This window comes from Passer montanus, unplaced genomic scaffold, assembly GCF_014805655.1.
Source record: "Passer montanus isolate IOZ18808 unplaced genomic scaffold, ASM1480565v1 scaffold125, whole genome shotgun sequence".
NCBI lineage: Eukaryota > Metazoa > Chordata > Aves > Passeriformes > Passeridae > Passer > Passer montanus.
In genome coordinates, this window is record NW_024359278.1 from 1,305,869 (window position 1) to 1,326,593 (window position 20,725).

Below are 20,725 nucleotides of genomic sequence, written 5' to 3' on the forward strand. Positions count from 1 at the left end.
CATCTTGACCCACAATGCAACATCCCTCCCCTGGGAAAAGCTGCAAGCAACTCTTCTGCCATGAAGAAGTCACCATCATCTTGTTGACTGCATAACTCCAAGTGATCGATCTCTGACAAGTAACACCCATGTGTTATAAACATCAGCAGGAACTTGAGAAACCAGATCCTCTGGTATAATTCCATTTCCCCTAGACTCACTATGGCATTTGCTGTAGCTCACTGAACACCTGCAATACCATTTGAGAGATGATACTGTGGATTTAAGAATGCATTCTTTTCCCAATTTGGCTCAAAATACAAAACATTTTGAAATCCTGCACAGACAGAAAGGTTTGTTCTTCACCTAACTCTAAGGTTGGTTCACCTTATGAGAATAGTCTACAACCAACAGCCAGTGGTACATTTCCTGGAGCTGTGAGAGCTACCAGAGCTACGTTCTGCCATCACTACACTGGGGCTGCTCTATGTTTTGGTTTGGGTTTTATTTATTAAGGCAGATCCCTCTGAGTCATCTGAACTAAAAGGGGAAGAGAAGCCAATTTGAGGTGAGAAAGCAGAGGAAAAAAGCATGCAACGCTCACAGACTATTCTGTCACTGTCCAGGCTTGTTACAGAGGTAGCTCTTAAGCAGGCTTCACAGACAGGCGAGTGGAAGAAAGAAACTACTTTTGACAAATTATCTAAATGCACATACCATACACCTTTATTTTTTTCCTTCCAAAGAGAACTCTAAGTACTGTTTCCAACTGAGCAGAAAACCTCAAGCCGTCAAGTCAGGTTTCCAAAACACCACTGCAGAATTATTTTTGATGAAAATTAACAAAGAAACAAGCAAACAACAAACAAACAAACAAAAAAGCAATGTTCCTTCAAACACCTGAAGTTCCCAAAGTCTCTGGATAAAACCAACCTTTTTATTAAAACCTTTTATTCTCTGAAGTGACATTATCACTGTCCTGCTAAACCTGTGTTCCTTAATTAGCTTTCACTGACAGTCCGGTTTTATACCAGCTACAGCATCTTTTTCACACAGGCACCTCTCTTTGGTAAGTACAATTTGTTGCTAATTCTACTCACTTCTAGAGGATAGTACAAGAGGATAACAGAAGAGTAACTTCATACCTCTACTGAAGAAACAATGTTTATGGAAAATACCTATAAATCTGGAATTCTGTCAGTACATATGAGAGGAAAAAAATGTTCTAGTTAATAAACACTCAAGTCAGCAGTTTATTATTAATAATTATTCTATGACTATCTATATATTCTCATGTGTTACATACATATACATATATTTCACACTTGTTTCATCACCAGAGCTGGCTACTCAGAATACCATTATGGAAAATATTTGTAACAGATCTTTTCTCCAGACCTGCTCCTTCCACTGGTCTTGGCACTAAAGGCTGGAAAAGTTTATCTTGATAGTGGTTAAAGTCTGAATGAATAGCAAACCAGAGAATTCAATTCAGGTTCAACTCTGATTTAAAAACAAGTTATGGTCAGCTTTTTGTGTATCAAACCTGAAAATGTCTTAGAGAGTCAGGACTAACATTTCAACGTCAATATTTGCTAAATTTAAGTCACACTTAAAAAGTGAACACTTGCAGCATCTACAGAACGTGACAAACTGCACTTCCATTGGAAACCATGCACCTAATTTGTTAAGAAGAGATTAAAAACAATAATGTTTTTAGACAATAGCATCTGAGCACAAAATCATTGCAGTGTGTATATCCAAACCCAAAGCTGGCCCCAAAATCTTAGCAATGTAAGTGTACCTTAATGTTTTCTTTAAATAAAACTAGGGTAAAACATCATATAGAGAATAACTTACATAGTCACTGCTTAAATTTAAAAAAAGAGTTAAAAACATTTAAAATGTTGTAACAGGTAACAGGAAAATAAACTAGATTTCAATAGAACAAGAACACGTTTTTTCCTACAAGCATGCAAGTAGGCTCTAAGCTCCACCACAACACATAAACACATCTTTTTGTAGCAGAAGAAAACAAACACAATTATATGCAATTTCTAAAAATCACTCCTCACCCAACTGAAAAGGAAAATGTGTTTCACAATGATACCAGTGGAAACATCCTTACTTAATATTCAGTTACTTACAGATTTGTTGTCCAGCTTGCAAGATCTCCGCTGTCCATGATAAGGTGATTTCCATCCAAGAGCCCAAGGGGGCTGCTGGAGAATGCAGGTGTTGGAGACTGGGAAGAAAGAGAATCCATGCTCCCAGTTGGGGTGTCTTCTCTGGGAGAGCTGTGACTATCAGCTAGGAAAGAGAGAACAAGTCAGGATAGTCAAGGAATTATCTCATAAAACCAAATAATCTGCCTTGGAGATAATGTCCTGAAATATGTAAGAGAAGAAACCTTTCTGTTCCATCTCCACTGGGTATTTTGGAGGACAACAAATCTCCCAGTATTTCCCCAAAAGGTATCGTTGCACAATTTCCCCCACTGTTCTCACCAGGCTTTCTTCACACACAACATATTTCCAGTCCCTTTTCAGTTGTGTTTTATGTGAATGAAATGCTAAATTTCAGGGAAGTGTTTTCAGACAAAGGCAACACTTCTGATAAGAAAACAGTTTAGGCTATGTACATTTGCACGTCTCCCTAAAAACACAGTCTCTAAAGATAATTTAACATCCATTTGAGGAAATGAGTGCTCTCAAATACAATAAGCACAGTCTTCTCAAACATGAAACAATGACATTTAGAAAGGTCAGAATAAGCAAGAGATCTCTAACAAACACACAAATACCCAAAAATGTTACTTTTATTACTCCTTTCTAATGGTGTTACTTTTAAGAGAGCTCACTGTATTCTGTTTGTTTTCTTAGGCTACTCTTAGGATATCACTTGAGAGGCAACATATTCAGATGTGATTGATTAGGAAAACATTAAAGGAATAGCATTCCTATCCCAAGGACAAGATAAAGTTACCAATGTGTCAGAGCAGTCACTGCAAACCATGCTGACACATCAAGCCAAACAGCATGTTCATAACTGAAAAGCTAACCTTCACCCACATAGCCTTTTCCTTTCAATCTTTATTTTTTAAACATCAGCTGTACATTTCAGAAATTCTAAAGGAGGTGCGTGAAATGAGGATGTTTGCAAGCATTAAAGTATCCAGCACAGCTAAGCCAGCAGTCTCAAATGGGGCCTGTAGCTGTTTTCAATATATTAATATTTAACAGTAATAAGGATCAGCCACCCTTTACAAGGCTTCCTGCATCCCTTCCTCCATCCATCCTATTCCCAGTAGCACTCATAAACACAACCCACAAGCCTGCCAAATAACACCACCAGAAAAGACTAGAGTGGATTAGATACCAGTGTCCCCACCATCCCTGTAAAAGAGGTCTGCTCTTTTAGGGCCAAAAGTTTTTGTGGAAAAAAAATTAACAACTATGTCCTAACACAGCATCAAAATACTACAATCAAAAAAAAAAAAGGCAGTTTGAATATTGTACTGTCTTGACAAGTTATATCTCCCATATATAGTAATATACAAGATGAAGTCCCATACCACATTACTTTCTATTTCTAAATTCATTAGCATCTTTTCAGGGAACAACTGAGCTTAACTCTACTCCACCAAGCTAAGCACTACTGTTGCAATGATTTCATTTAGGATTTTTTTCTTAATTAATGAAAAGTGCAACACAACAACAAAAAATGTGGACAATGAAAAGCCACCCTTGATGGATAAAATCCTTCTCATAAGTCTATCACAGCCCCAATTTCTTCTGCTACAATAGTTCAGAGTTAGCAAAGCCCTCAGCTGCTTCCTCAGCCATCCCATCCTCACCCCCTCCCAGCAGCTCTGAGAGAACAGCTTCCCTAGAGAGTAAAATGACATACAACTGAAAACAGTGAAATGATAAAAGTGATCATCTGGAAATTTCTCCCCAAGCAGCTGCTAATTTAAGGATCTAAATTAGCCCGTAGTACCAAAGTGTGATATGCTCTGAGGAGGAGAACATTACCTGGGAAAATGAGTCACTTGCACTGTGGCCCAATCCTGCTCACCTGGCACCTCCTCACTGCACCAAGGCCATGGTGCTGCTGCTTCACATTTACATAACATGAGAATCACAGGAGAGCCAGGTAAAAACTGATTAATTACATCTCATTTGCAGATGTATGTGTCACAGTGATAAACATCTGAGAAACCAGACAGTGGTACTGCAACCTTACTCCATAAACTCCTTAGAACTAGAGTTAAGTCCTTTTAATTTATCCCAATTTCTTTTCAAAGCAGTACTAGTAGCACAGTCTAGATTATCAAACCATATACACCATATTAGGAGGCCACATTTACCTCCACCATTCACTTAGCATTACTAAAACACACATTTGAAATGAATATTAATCTGGTGCTTAATATCACAAATATGACCAGCTCACAGCACCTCCCTACAGAAAGCGGAGGATATTCTGTTGAGTTGTTTCCCAGAACACACAGAAGAATTAAAAAAAACCCCAAAACACTGAACACTTCAGTCACGCACAGCAGGGTCAACACTGGAGACTGTAGTATACAGGCAATTATGTTTGACATTATCTTAAATTAAACTGTGTGTTAAATCTTTCCTCAAATTTTACTTCTTCCTTCCTGACCTGGAGTTTTCTCACAGTCTGTACTGCACTGAACTCCCACAACTAAGACTGGGTTTTGAACACTAAAAACAAATCAGGTATTTAAACAGGAAAACTCCTGCTAAATTCTATGGGATTAAGTAAAAACCCTCTAAAAACATGTTCAAAGACACTTTACATTTCTGATGTCTTCTGTTATCTTCTTTTGTAAAGTAAAACAATATTTTTATTCAGGAAGCGCTGATTCTGTATAACTGCAAATACAGATGACTAATGACCATCTAGCACATTTTCATGATTGAAAACATGATTAAATATATGCTCCAAACCTAAATCCTCAAAATATAGGGTCGTTGCTATGATTCCAACAGCACAAAGATCTCATCCTGTATGTCAGTACCAAAAGTTCTGGTAACTTCAGAAATTATAGTAACTCCTGTACATGGCAGAGGCAACAGAACTGTGCCTCATTATCTCTTCATTCAGCTTAATAATCTGCTTTTGATTAATGCCCATCTCACACTGGGGTCAAACTACATCTTCCAAATAGTCATTGTCCGAAAACATCAGCAGATGATAAAGGGAATGAAGAATCAATTGGTTACTAATTAACAGTCTTGCAAATCAATGCATGCACCTTCAGTTTGTTAGGCTTTATTTTCAGGCATGACCCATGTAATATGCACTACTAATTATTATATTACCCCTCATATCAGATTTTTGTGCTGTGTGACAGTATTTCAATGATCCCTTTTTAAGTTTTACACCGAATCTCTTACTGGGAGGGATTTTGCAGCTTTGGAATCACATACCTGTTTTATAAAGGTGTTACAATTTCCTGGAGTTCTCTCTGAAGAGGCTACATCAGATGTGATTCTATGGGGTTTTTCTGTGGTTCCATCAGAGTGATATTAAACATTCATTCCACCGTTTACTCCTACTCATAGTCCCATTTGTACATCCAGGGCTGGCACTTGTTTTAGCCATTAAATTAATAATATGATGAGTTGATTGGCCTCTGTAACCAACAGACTTAGCAGAGTCATTGTTTCTAAGAATGTGCTCCTTTCTATAATTCTGGACTACATTTTCCCTCTAAAACCTGTACATTTGTTTCTCAATACAACCACACTTATTTTGTGTGAATGGGTGCAGCCACAATTCCTACTGCCTGTAATTATTTGCAATTCTCCTTTGTCCCATGTGCAAATATATTGTCAAAGATTTGTATTTACCTTTCTAAATACTGCTACTTCATCAGCATTTCTCCAGTTGCTTCAAACTTCTTCAGCAAGATACAAGATGCTTTAAAAATTAACATTGCCAAGCTATACAACCCCATGACCAGAGACCTTTTTTCAGACAAGTTAGGTGACTTTGCATTATTCAAAATATTCACCTAGCAACAGACCTACCTGTGAACATCTCTGCTTGATTACACATTGATTGTCATACGTAAGTTCTTTTTGACACTTCTTCAGAACTTGTAACATACATTGACTTCTAGCTATTTCCTCTTTTTCCACCCCCCTGCCCTTTTCCTGTAGTTTGCTTTGTAGAACCAGTAAAGACCCTAAGCTACTGGAGACTGCCTTTTAACTTTTGACATGTTTTGTTTCTTTAAGTGTGTGTTAAGGACATTGCTGGAACTGAATCAGTTTTACGGGTTTCCTTTTACCTCAGAAGTCAGGGGCTCCTAATATTGAAAGTCCAGTATTTTTTCCTCCTCTCATTCCTCTTTATCTCCAGCAATGTTCTCCAGTGAGCAGCATTGTCAGGTCTCCCACTCCTATGAAAAAGCTGACTGCCACATTGGACTGACAGGTCCTTTCAAAGAGGAGCTCCAGAAACTTCCTACTCTTCTTTCCTATCACCTGAATTCTAATAAGCTCTTACCTTATAAAACATGCAAGATGTGACTGCCTTTAAAGCTCATTTATATTATTCTTTGAACATACAGTCTGGTGTTCTTGGTGCCTTCACCTTCTCCTTCTAAAAATGTCAATTCCCCTCCTTTTTCTCTCATATTACACTCATTTTTGGATGCCAAAGAGTGCCTGAACAGATGAAGGACACGAGGGTTCTCAGTACAAAAGCAGTAAGTCTGTATGACATCTCACAAATTTCTGTCAACATTCCAGCCATCAACTCTTCACCTTCCCTTCGTCATATTTGTGGGAAGGCTCTGAATGCCTTTAGCTTGGCCATTTTTCTAGAGCTGCCATCAAACTGCTTCTACAATTCATGTCCCATCCCACGCAAATAGGTGTAAGAACCAATTTTACTATCAAGAGAGTTAAAAACTTGTTTCACATTCTCACCACCTTTTGCATACTATTTAAATTTTTTGACTGCTTGGATCCTTTTAAACTGTCATGTAAATTAACTTCTTGTTTCACTGATCTAATCACAACACTCATCCAAGCCTTTGAGCTTTCACTGTGCCTCTGCAACAGACACTCTCTGCTCTGCCTTTATGGCTGTTCATGGTTCAGAGCAGCCCCATCTAGAAAATAATAAATATCTTAGGCTGATCCTAACAATTTACTGGTGTGTCTAACTGGCACTACTAACCCCTCAATTTCTAACCCAAAAATCCTTCCTCCTTCCCCCCCTTTCCTGCCTCGTGTCACCCTTTCTCATAATAACAGATACCCCCAAAGTACCAGCACAGACTAAGACCTTCCTCATATCCAGCTTTTCTCTAGCAAATACATAAAACCCCAATTCCTTCTGCTTTTTATCTGAAGGAGCCTCAGACAGTAAAAGTTCTCAGACCCTCCTTACCAGAAATCTGAACTAAACTTCTACCTAACTGAGCATGACATGTCTCCCCACTGCCTTTTTTTTCTCCTTTTTCCATCTGGCTAGTCTAAGAATATTTTTTTGTTGGCATCCAAAGTTGAAAAACAACCTCTGAAATACTTTGGCAGTGTCAATAATCAGATCCTTACTTTACTCTGAGAATTCTAAATAAGAAAAAGGCATTTGTATTAAGGACCATGAAAAGCAGAGAGTTAACACTATCAGTTACTTGCTTAAGTGACAGTTTTCTTCCAACTTCAGCTTAAGTAAACTACTGAATTACATGTTTTAATGTTAAAAGCAAGACTAATCTTTAATGTCAACAGTACAACCAATGTCTACAGTTTAAAGGTAACTAGAGAATGAAAACAGTTTATGAAAGAGAATTTTTCTGGAGTAAATGAGGGCTACGTGACTGTTCCTGTTGAGATATACACAGAATACACCAAACAGAACAGTTATATATGTTCTAAATGGTCATTGCATAGGCAAATCATGCTAAAATAAGAGGATCAAAATCCATCTCGATTTTGACACAGACAAGGGATGATGGGGACAGTTACTGAGGAGAGCAGGTTAAAGATGTTGCAAAATCCCTGTTGCCACCTTCAAGTCTGCCATTTTCTGCATCACCAGGTGAGGAAGCAGCAGCTGAGCTGCAGCCACCCATCCACCCCCATCAGCATCACAGCTGCATCCCACTCTGAGACAACAAACATTCCTTCCCCATAAATAGCTAATGTCCCACAATAATCCAGAAGTTCAACCAAGTAGAAAGTAGCTTTGCTCTTACATTAATTTGTGGGTATGTACTGTATTTTCACTTTAATAGAAATCTCATAGATCAGGGACAGAGAAAAAAATATTGGTATAAATATCCTTGATCAAGCAAGTACTTAGTTCCAGGTGTTAGATCTTCAACATCTACAGAAAACAGACACAAAAAGCATAACCAAAGTTTCTTCACACAGTTAATAAATCTTTAAATGATCCCATGAAACGGTGTACCAACTAGTCTGGAAAGGATTCAGCCATTCCTGGAAAGCTAGAAGTAACTCCTCTGGAGAAAGTTTTCTGTGATAGTTATCAGAGGAATCTGCAGTCAAGAAGAGCCTTTTCAAGATGCAGGGCTGCCCCTTTATTCACTGTTTACTGTACCACTCATCCTGTGGTAAATTACACCAAACACCAGGGGAACTCAGATATTCTTCTACTTCTTCAAACTTTAAAAAAGTTTTCTGAATTAATGAAGCCAAGTCATCTGTTTCTCAGTAAATTAAGAAGCTGTGTACTTTCATTTGTCATGCCACTAAAACTCAATTGTTTATTACCTCCAGACCACAGAAACTGCTTTTTAAACACATTTTAAAACACATTTCCAAATCAAGGTGAAAGCTTGATTGCAAGCTAATAGTGACCTATTATTTGGTTAAAAAAGTAAGCATAGTGAATACTAAAACTAAACAAGAGAGTTATTTCAGTGCTCCTGAATAATGGGTATTTTGGAGGTCAAATTCCTCTAAAAACTCAGAAAAATAGATTTGCACTACCACATTCCATTATCCAAAAGCACCCATTAATAACCCTGGAGTGTAGCAAACCCTATACAATGCAGCCCTGCCCTGGTATGCAGCTAGTTCTTACATAAATTTAGACATCATAGACTCATCACAGCCTCAAGCCAGCAGAGCAAATGGACAGCAGACAACCCACATTCCCATCAGTTTCATGCTGTCACACAGAACACATGGAGCAAGAATCAAATCCCTGCTCCAGCTACTTTTTTTTCTCTCAGACAAAATAATTAACACAATTATTCGAGCTGACTACGGTTTTTCCCAGATAAAGACCAACTTTGATATATTTTTCAAATGCGTGCATGTAGCAGCATGTGTATGTTAGGCACAAAGTAGCTTTGCTGTACAAAGGTTGTTTTCCCCAACTCCATAATGGTTCAGATACATCAGGAACAGGAGGAAGCTGTGCTAGACAGAATTTGCCTCAAGACTGGATGATGCAACTCAAGAATTGTGCCAAAAGGGCCACAAGGTGTTTGAGTTGGGCTTAGGAAAGGGAAAGAAATGCACTCATCTGCAAGTTAATTAGAGGCAAGTGGAGTTTGGGGACCATCACCCTGTCCTAGACTCCTCCTTTTTGATTTTTTTGTCCGTTTTTAAAATGCGAAGTTTAATTTTTAACAAGCATCTTTCTAGAGATACACTTACCTGGTATCATTAAACAATTAACCTGTACGAATTAAGCAATTATTTCAATTAATATCCCCCTTACTGCAGGCCATCTTTCAAAATCAGAAGAAATCCTGCTCAAATTATTTTACATCAATAAAATCCAAAAGACACATAGCCTTTCACTGAGCAAGCTAAAACTAAAATGGGTAAAGAATCCACATTTATCGCTCAAGTTGTGGAAAAACAGTTCAAGACAGTCACAGATACAATGTTGGGATATTAATTATATCACATAATTGAATTTTGAAACAACAGAAATCACATACAAGCCTGCAGAGGGGTTCCTCTTTTGATTTGTGTACACCACGATAATAAGAGCAGTATCTAAACTCAACAATTACTCATTTTTACCAGAGCTGGCTTGGCAGGAAACCACACACGATCTCCAGCCTTACCAGCCTGGCCAGATGCCATCCAATTTCATGGCTGAAAAATGCAATGATGAACTGAAGCTACTTCCTGAAAATCCTGACAAATAGTAAGATAAACAGACTGTCCCACTGCTTCCATAGTTTTTTTGGTAGCACTGAGTTTGGGTTTCCACCAGTCCAGGCAACATTAAGCTATGGTCCAGGTTTGTACTGAAACATACAGGGGAACAGTTCTAGTCTAATCCATGAGAACTCTGAAAAACCAGAGCAGATCAAGAAGGGGTACAATCACCAGACCTAAAAGTTCCCTAAGTCAGAAGCACTTCTTAAACAACATCAAAAACTCCAAGTCAATGAAAATATTATTCCATTTCCTTTTCTGTTTGGCTGGCAATTGAGGCACCAATAAGCTGGAAGATGTGTCTGTAAGGGTGCTTCCACCTTCAAAAGGTGAGGTGTTCAAAAGTTCTTTCCCTGAGCTGTCAAACAGGGATAATATTGTGCTATTGTCTCCTTTTCTCTTGCTATTAAGTTTGATTTACTTGCAGTCACTTTCTATGACTTCTTAAAATAAGTTTCTCACCAATAATTCCACAACCTGGCCAATGACAAGGACTAACTGCTACCACACTGTGTATCTGATGGGTCTCTCACAAGAAAGCCACTCTGAAATATTTTCAGTGTGCTGCTGACACTTGGCTGTGCCTCCTTCCTCATTTTGTTCACCTCTCTCCTTTTGCCATAACAGTGACTTCAGTAGAGGAATGGATCAAGCAGGATAGGTATGGCTTGTTAAAAAAACTACTGAAAACAAGATAAGCAGGCCTTAGGGGAAGTTTTGTCAGTTGTTTCAATTGAACATCCAGGTGACAGGTTTGTTGATCTCCCCTAAGAACACCTTCAATCTCCCTGTTGGTTCAGCAAGTCACAAAAACAGCTGGGAAGGAAAGAAGTGACAGCAATGTAATTCACCTTGCACCAAGTGCAACTTTCAAAAGAAGAAAACAGAAAATTATAGAGAAAAAGAAGAGCAAATAGGACAAAGACTTCCAGAAGCTAATGGGCAAACAAGAAGACATTCTTTTCTGACTGAATGAAAAACACTGATGGAGTGGGAGCAAAACAAGAGGAATATTTTCTAACTTGCATATCAGCCTTATAAACATTTCTCCCCTGCAAGATCACTGCTATTCTTGTCACCAGTGAAGAGAAGCAAGAACATGTGAGGAAACCCCTAATTCAGTGCAATGCATGTTCTCATCCATAGGAAGGTGACTGAAGAGCTGAAGTCTTTGTTCTACTTACACTCTTGTGTGCTGGGTGAAAGAATTTACTTTTACCAGTAAAGGTTGGCCAGGGCACAGCTGGCATGTAGTAAAGATATGTCAGTGACTTCCATGCCTGGGATTAATGGCTTTTAGCATGCCAAATTGGCCTTCTTACAGCATTATCTTCCCCTGTATGTCTGTGTGCAGAAGGTAGAGAATTAGAGATGAAAGATTATTACAGGAGGTCAGAGATTTTTAATAATGTCTGGCCTCAAGGAAAGACTGACCCATTCTCCTGAACTTGCCATTCCTTCTTTCAATTCAGATTCTAGTTTTAAGTCTATTCAAGTTCCCTTTCCCTGCCCCCTGACTCCTGTTGTATGCATGTGTGTGAACACGTGGATTGTTTACTTTGAACATTTCTACAGCCTCTAGATTTCATAGACTGAAAACAGACAAGCACTGGCAATGAAACTAAGGCAATTCTCACACCAGCCATGAAGATCTGGTACACCTCATTCAACGAGATGTAAAAGTCAGGAGATGTTTACTACATCATGACACAAATTTGATTTTTGCTAGCAGTGCAGCAAGTAGCCGGTAGTAAAAAGATTACTCACAGGGATAAAATGAACAGATAATGTATATTGTGCATGCAAAGTATGGACCAAAATTATTCTGTATCTCTTAAAAAGAAAAAAAAGGCAAAAAAGTATCTTCTGTGGACGCAAAGCACTCCAAGCAGAAGTCAACTTTCTGATAGGAAAGTAGGACCCACAATCACATAAGAAAAAGCTTTACCTTCACTGGCAGTAGCTCAAAAAGACTTTTAACTTTGTACAGCACACAACCTACTCGGAGCCATCAGGTGGGAAAAGCTGTGATGAATCACATAGAATCGCAGGAGCTACTCTTGCAGCAAGATGAAATACAAACTGTCTGAAATTCCACACGGCAAACAGCAGTCATCCTGATCTTCCCCTCATGACTAACATTGGTGCACTTATTTTGTGACAGCATAGCTGTGTTCTGCTCAGCTGTTAACAATAGCTTTGTAAGCAAGTGTTGCAGGGCCTTATGGCTTTTTGATATGCCTATGTAGCTGCTTTTCTTTCCATTTCCCCTACTATGTGCCAGGTTACAGAAACACTTCCAAGCAGCAAATTCAGAAATAGAAAGAGTTCAAGGCCAGGTTTCACACCTGCAACCTTGCAGTTCTGGGCTGTTTCAGCCCTGAAGACCAGTCTCATTATAAGTCCAAGGCTTCCTCTAACATCCAGGTTTTCTGTTCCATAATTCCAAATGAAGTTTATGATTTTTTACTTGTATTTGGGGCAGGCAGGGATGGGGGAGAGAGCAGGGAGAGGGAATATTGCTATGTAGCCATTACACATATCACATTTTACTCTGATAGTGTAATTTAATTGAATGACACAGTAATTCGTGCAAATTAATTTATCACCCAAATTAAGACACTGTCTCACTCCAATCCCCACAAAAAAATCAAGACCAGCTACTTCTGTTCAACACTAACATACCATTCATAACTATGTGTCCGGAAATACTTCAAAGGGCAATATAAGTTAGCACGAAGTTTTGAATGGTTAAGTAGCAGTTCTAATTTCTAGTTCTTTTCAAATTCTGCAGAAGAATCTGTTTTCTAAACCACTATAAAACAGTATTTAATTCACAGCAGCAGCAGGCTATCAAAAACAGCCCATATGATCCCAGAGTGGGGGGATAGGACACAAATGCTCTAGAAAAGAACAATGCAGCCCCCCTTTGACACTAATGTGCTATGTCCACATATGTGCCAAGGAGAAATTTTGGCACCTAGAGAGTATTCAAACAGAATAAGGCATCAGCAGGCCCTGTGGCTTGAGGTGTATATTCTGGTTTGTTTAGAAAACAAGTTGTTCTGTAGTTGGACAAAGTGCTACGCACGACCCATTTCTTGACTCCAGGTGTGACTTATGCAACTTGTGCTGATTCTCTGCTCATCCTGAATGGACTGCATTACACTGCCTACCTTACAAAGGATTTTTCTTCCTATATTGCTCTAACGGCCCTGCAAAAATTGTTTAACAATCTCTAAGTCTCTGGCACGGAAAAAAACAAGAAAAAGAAGGCAACAAACAAACAAGAGAAATCCCAAACCTGTTGCATTTGCTACAAGACAAGAAAGATACATTAAAATTTAAATAAAATTGTAGGGGAACAAGATTTTAAATCTGCATTGCCCTCTAGGAGAAATGTAAACAGCAATCTCCTCTGATATATACTGACTGCCCAAATGGAAAATAAAGAGCCAATGACATGCTTAGAACAGGATAAACAACTCCCAGTTCTAGCTAACAGTCTTTCCCTGTCTGCATAGAGAGACAGAGGCAATGAAAAGGCATTTCTACATAGCTGAGACTATAAGTAACAGGAGTTTCTGCACTGCTATTCATTATAAAGTTCATTCAGATAAGTGAGGGGGAAAGAAGAAAGCAATTTCCATAGACTAAAAAACCAAAACCAACAAAATAAAATTTAAAAAGCCATTAAATAAACAAAACCAAACCAAAACAAACAAACCTATCACCAAAAAACAAATCCCAAATCTTCATTTAGAAGGCTAGAAAATTCTGAAAATGGTCCTAATGTAAATCTCAGACAAATCTGCATTTTGCTGAAACAAAAACTTTGGGTCTAGGCCATATATGAAAGTAACTCACAGTTCCCCATTAGGTCCAGTTCTACTTAAGAAACTAGGATGTCAAAAAACTTCAGAGGGAAAATTTAGTAACTGGCTTACCACAGAGCAAAGAAGAAAGAAGTTGAAAGAAAAACAGACAGCATCATCTGTGACTTAAGTTGGTCTTTCAGGAAACAAAGATCCTCATGGTAGTAAACATAATCCTTGAATTGTTTGCAAATAGGTTTAATCATCTAATTGCCATGTACAAGGAAGGAAAATCTATGCACTATCAGAATTCAGTACAGCTAATTACTAGAAGGCAAAATAAAGATTTATATCAAACACAGTGTGTGTTCTTCAGTTATTGTATCTATCAATATTTATATATCTTACAGCCCTTTCTGGGTGGTTGCTGCATACATTTTCTGTGCAGTCAAGAAGCTTCTCGACTGCAAACGTGCTTTTAAAAAGAAACCTGGCCTGAACCCTGCATTTCCAATTCAAGCAGTGGATTCTGAAGCCTGTTAACTCCCTGGAGCAGCTGATAGCTAAAGACTTGTTTCCGCTTTTCTAACAATTTCCTGGTTTGCATAACAATCCTAAAAGAAACACACTCAAGAAGTTTTCCAGCACAGAGAGATTTTGTCTCCGACATAGTTCTAGTTTCAAGACATAGAGAATATTTATATACAATTACCATAACTTTAGAGATATATTTGTCTACAAATATATTTACATATAAATATGTATCAGCTGCTTGTTTAAAAGAAGATTATGATAATTTTGCCATATCCAGGAAATACAAAACACTGGCTTGTGCCTGGTGCTTAACTCATGCCATTGTGAATAAGGGGGGGGCGGGGGGGAGGGAAGGGGTTTAATGTTTAATTTCCTGTTAAAAACACACACAGGATAAAATCTTCCAAAGAGCAGTTATAAAACATGCATTTGTTAGCCAAGAAACTAGGTAAATATGGAATGAAGCCCAGGCTCACTTCTATTCCTTCACCCCCTCTGCAAAGAAGAAAGCAACTGAAGGCCACGCAGTGTATTTGGAGGCACTGAGCTCTACTCAGGGACTAGATAATTCATGAGCCTGGCTGATCCACACAGCCTGCAGCCACTGGGGCAGTGGCTCAGAGCGTGCAGTGACACAGCTGGGCTGGAGGCACTGCAGCGCTGCATGTGCGTGGCACACATGCCCAAGAGCCATTGTCCCAACCACTGCCCACTGCCCTGGCACAGCGGGCTGGCTGAACAAGGAGAAGAGCCAGGAGCATGGGGCCAGCAGCCACCAACAGCCTGAGGATCCTGCTACCTTTGGGAGTGGCTTTACAGACCACAGAAGGTATTTTTTCAGCAGTTGCAAGGGGAAATGTTATTGCCAGATCCCACCTAAAATTCACCTGCAGCCTTCGCTATGGGTTTAATATGTACCATGATGTATTTAGGCAGTTCTGCAGTTCAGCCCACTACAACTCCCAGATAAGCACCAAGGTTCTGCATGAATTGTAACTATTACAGCCTTTAACACCCCAGCTCTTTGCCAAGATGCCCAAATTAGACAAGAATATGGACTGCATTTAGGCAAAATACACTCTTTATAACAGTTTTCAACAGTAACACTGTATTTTTGGCCCTCAAAATAAAATAAAATAAACCACCAAGTGCTTTTTGTCTGCAGTGTTTGGGTCAAAGTCAACTCCTCAGTGCAAACCTTACTCCATGGAGTTTGAGAAGCTGTGGTACTTCTTGAATCCTGCTAGGATTCACGTTCAAAATCAGATGTGAACAGCTCTGTGAGTGGCTTCAGTTTAGCTTTGTTTTTCAGATGAGGATAAACTTATTATTGCAGATGTAGCTCAAGAGCTTTCGTAGCTTTTGGGAGCATATTATTCAAATTAACACATCTTAAGCTTTTGAAGCAGATACCCCTAAACATCTTCTAGTCAAGGCATTTAGTTTCACATTTGATGCAAGACAGACCCAGATTTCGTATCTCTCTGGTGATTCAAATCTGATGGCAGGAATGCTGAATTTCTTGCTGACTCTCTGCAAAACTGGCTTTGAAACTATAAACAGTCCTGAGTTTGTTTCTAAAAGCTGCATTTAACAGCTGTTGTAGGTATTTGTGTTCTTGCCTTATGAAACCAACCACTGTTAACCACTAATTTAGTGACAGTTCACCAGTGAATCTCTTACTACTGCATGATTCCAAAACCTTCCTGTTTACTTTCACTTGCTGTAACTGAACTTTGTACCCTGATCCCATGGCTCTTCATGTGAAAAGACAATTGGCAAAAAACATTAGGAAAGAGAAAAGGAATAGGGTGGAGAAAAACTGTAACACAAAATGAGCCCTGACTTGCCTCCTCAGTACTGTACCTACCCCCAAGCAATGAAATTTCAGGAAAATGATTATGGCTCTGGCCAACAGTCAGGATTCATCAGATGTTATTATACACCCTCTGCCTCACTGTATGTTGCTACTGCACAAAAGGAAGACTCTTTTTTTTTTTTTCATTGCTTTTCAGTGGTAAGGCAAGTTGACAAGTATTTACTGCTAGTTACAGCAAGGTATTAAAGATTCAAGTGAAGTAGTGGTATTCTCCAGTGCGGTGGTGACCTGAGCCTTTAATCCAGATGAATTTAACTGTAAAGTGCATTAGCTCTTCTCATAAAAGATTTGCTTTAATTTTAGTTCTCTCTCCATTTATCTTATGGCTGTGTAATCTTCAGTAGAGGTCAAAGAGATTTCCCCAAAGAAAGAGGAGCTGCTTCTTTTTTAGAGGAGAAAAGCATATTTAAGACAGTCCGTCCTACTTTTAAACCTAAGTCACAGGACAGTACTCCCTGCTGGCCCCTCTCTGCAGCTCTCCTTGCTTCTTTGCATGTTCCAAAGCAATTAAACCAGTGTGCATGTGCATCCACACATGTATACAAATGAAACATGAAATGAAAACACCTCCTGGAGACAGGATACACAGCCCATCTGATGCTAGGACTGAAATTATTACTAACATCTTACCATCATCCAACTCCAGGCAGAGATTGTAAACAGCCAGAGGCCTCTTAATACGCTGTCCTTGTCTTCTTGACTGCCTTGGTGGGGCATTTGGAGGAGATACTGACATAGAGATTGGCTCAGGGAAAGTAGCATCAGGCAGGGTTTTGAAAATCTGCAATCAAGAACACAAAGGGTGTTAATTATTTATCATGAAGAGCAACCTGTGCAATGCAACTGTAAACCATTATCAAACAACATTTGTTTTGGATTTCATTCAAAGGAGACAGGAGCCAAAAAATCCATTCCTTCAAGTTTGGGAGTATGCTGTGGGTTTTTAATGAGTGCTTTAAAAATAAATAAATAAATAAATAAATAAATAAATAAATAAATATAATATGGAAGTAACCAATAGCACTATCTACGCATTAACCAAGCTGCCAATCAGTTAATTCAAACACAAAACATTTGCAGCCACACTTACCAGCTAGGATGAAGGGGAAGGAGAAAATGAAAGACACTAACTTAGGAACCAGTAACCAAAATGCTCTATAGCTTTAGCTAGAACCTGTAATTTTTCCAGAATACCCATTTTAATTTTCAAAGTTTGTGATATCATTATATCAGTCACTTTAATTAAAGAAACACCACACTCTTGAAGAAAGCAAGGGGAAAATTTTGTGGGCAGGGGTTTTTAGGGAGAAATACCATAGTAACAAACTACGTGAGAATTTATTCTGTTAACTATTAACATTGAGACAATTTTATATTAAATACTGACATTCACAAATATGCATATAAAAAGGATTGCATTTGCTGTCATAATTTTATCTTTTGAGTCACAACCATCAGCACATCACCACTCCCCACAGAACACCACGTCATTTCTCTCTGAATTAACCAACAGCATAGATTCCCTGTACCTGACAGCACTTTAACTGTCACACGAAAGGGACAGTCTAACAGTGCTGATTTACTACTAGAAATTATCAGTGTACTGGCATGCAGTTTACCAGCAGCCTTCTACAAGTGATCATGGCATTAACAACTTGGCTTCATATGTATTTCAGCAAAGACAAAGCAGCAGATAAAGGAAAACACAAACAGGAGCTGTGTAAGAAAACTCCTGTTTGTACAGCACCTCACAGCAATGCAACACAGTGATATAACAAGATGTAATGAAACAGTGTATGATGTTCTTGTGCTCTGCAACTTTATAATATTTACTATAAGGACAAGTGGCAGAGGAGAGCTGTAATCAATATTTAAGGGGAAGCTTTTTATAGATTTCTACTTTTTATAAAGTAGAAATTCATGCAGAAACTATAAAGGGACAACACAGATAACACATTTTTGGATAATAACATCATGTGTTAGGTGCAGTATGACACTAAAAGCCAGACAGGTGAGAAATAATGCCATAAGCATCCTGTAGTAAGGCACTCAAAACACCACGTTAAAAGTTCTAGAGACCCTAAATGTCATCATATCCTGGCCTGCTAACCCTGAATATTAAAGTGTAGAAAAAAGATGACCCAAGATCCCATGTATGCATTGACTTGCAGCCATTTAATCATCACTTTTGTATTGGCCGGTGAAAGACTGCGCTGGTACAAAATAATCAAGAAAGGACATATTCCATGAAAACAGTGGAGAAATTATCATAGTCCCAAAACTGGGCAGCAGTGGGCCAGAAGCCCATGTATGGTGTGCACAGAAAGCTTCAATGGAAACATTACCTTCCTTTCCAGTAAGTGAATGTTGCCATGGGGGAGCTAAAAATGCTCTAATTTAAAGTTCCCCATCCCAGCATTAGGAAAACTCTCCCCCCTCCTTCACATGCCTATGAACAAGGGACTACGAGAGAGCGCCAAAACAGCACGTCTCTAAAAACAAAATGTTTACAAAGAAGAGAGGAAGCTGTCCAACCTGGTTCTCCCCAGTACAGACAGAGCAGCACTCTCAGGCTGTGACAAAGCTCTAGTTGTGCTCAGAGTTCTAAAGCCATTTCTTAAAACATGATGCAATATATAATAGTGAAATCTAATGCGCACCTCCACGGCACTTGGCTGACAGTACCACACTGCCCCCTTATGTGTAAATACAAGGCTGGATTGAGCAGGTTTAGGGATAAATATTTGCTTCTGAAAAATTCAAAGGTACCAAAAATTGAAATGCCATCTTGTCCATGGACTAAGCATTGCATTTGGGCTCCCTGGCAAACAGCTCTCTGCCAAGAGGTTTCAGCATGTTGTTTACTATGCCACGTTCCACAGCTGTGTTTATTTCTACAGCCTTATCCACTGATCTCTGCTGAAATTAGTGATGGTGAGAAGAACAAGTATTTCCCAGGAGCACTTCATAAGAGATGAGCTTTCTTGTATGCTTCTAGGTGACTTGCACAGGTGGCAGTGAATTTCTTCAGTGGTTTGTTTTTTTTTGTCTCTCACAAATATTGCAATATACTCTTCCAAAACTATTATAATGAGAAATTAGGAGTCACAAAGGCAAAAGACAAAAGGACTTTTTTGCTCTTTCAAGCAGTTCATAGTTGTGTTCATCTCTACTTTGCTATCTTTTTATGTCTTTTTAGTAAGAAAATAAAATCCAGCCCAGCCCTAACTAGACATTTTTCAGCAGCAGCAATCTCTTTCTGTAGTAGGCCAAAGCCTCAGCTCATACTACAGTTTTGCAAAGGAGAGGCATCTGAAAAGCAAGAACATCAACCTCTGCCTTCAGAATTGCACATACAGCATATTTCTTGCTTTATTTTCACTTAAATGGACAAATGTGTTTCATCATGGCTTGGATATTTGTCTGCTGCACTGACAGAAGCACTGCTAGGTCTGCCTGAGAATGAGGGGATGGAGAGCTGCTTTATTTAAGCTGTGGGGAGAAAAGTTGGTTTTGGTTTTATTCAAATTTGCTTCTAACCTTATTAACTATTTAAGCATCACTGAAGATAAATGTTTCATGGCTAATAAAAGATGCCAGCTGTGAGTGACTTGTTGTCAGAAGCCCAGTGCATGCACACAGAGGACTGAATTCAACATCACACAGACAATATGAGCACCTGAAATGGCCCCAGCAGCGCTGTGTGCTGGCTGACTTGCACCAAAGCAAGTCAGCATGGAACCACAGGTGAGCAAGTTTAAGAGTACTGTCCTGCACTACAAGCAGCTGCTATCAAATGCACGGCAAGGCAATCACACATATCCAGTCGGAGGGAAACTCTCTCAAGGAAGAACAGATTGGAGTGTGCTATTGAAGTGATGATTGTTTTGCTACTCAAAAAAACCACACCTCCTGAAGGTCAGATCTACCACTACCACTCATTTGGACTGCAGAATTCACCACAGCTTAGACTAATTCCTGTAATAAAGACAAGAGTGAGGTATGCTCATTGAATTACATCATTCTAGAAGTGATAAAAATATACTAAGCCAGCCTCAAAGTTTAAAGATTTCACAGTCATGTCCAATGTTAACACAGTTTTTGACACTGTGGTCAAACTGCATGAGATTTATAGATTATCAGTTCTCTACAACTTACTTCTCAAAAGCTCTGGCATCCTGCTATTGAACTACCTGGGAGTAAACTCTGAAGTTAAGTGTAACAATTTACATTTGGGAGAAGACTAATATATGTAGCACTCAAAATTTTAATCCTGCAACAAATCCCTCTGTTAGTCAGTCTCAGTTAGTCCACTATGTAAATGG

The 20,725-nt window shown here is 38.9% G+C and overlaps 1 protein-coding gene across 2 annotated transcripts in view; it reads right to left on the reverse strand.

The window, feature by feature from the left end:
* The window catches only part of ARHGAP10 (Rho GTPase activating protein 10), a 140,003-nt gene that overhangs the window by 18,634 nt on the left and 100,644 nt on the right, over window positions 1-20,725 (reverse strand). For both annotated transcript variants that reach the window (XM_039698429.1, XM_039698428.1), the window contains 2 exons: window positions 17,031-17,181; window positions 2,127-2,289 (listed from right to left, as the gene is read on the reverse strand). In XM_039698429.1, coding sequence (XP_039554363.1) covers window positions 2,127-2,289; window positions 17,031-17,181 — 314 coding nt within the window. The remainder of the gene's footprint in view (window positions 1-2,126; window positions 2,290-17,030; window positions 17,182-20,725) is intronic.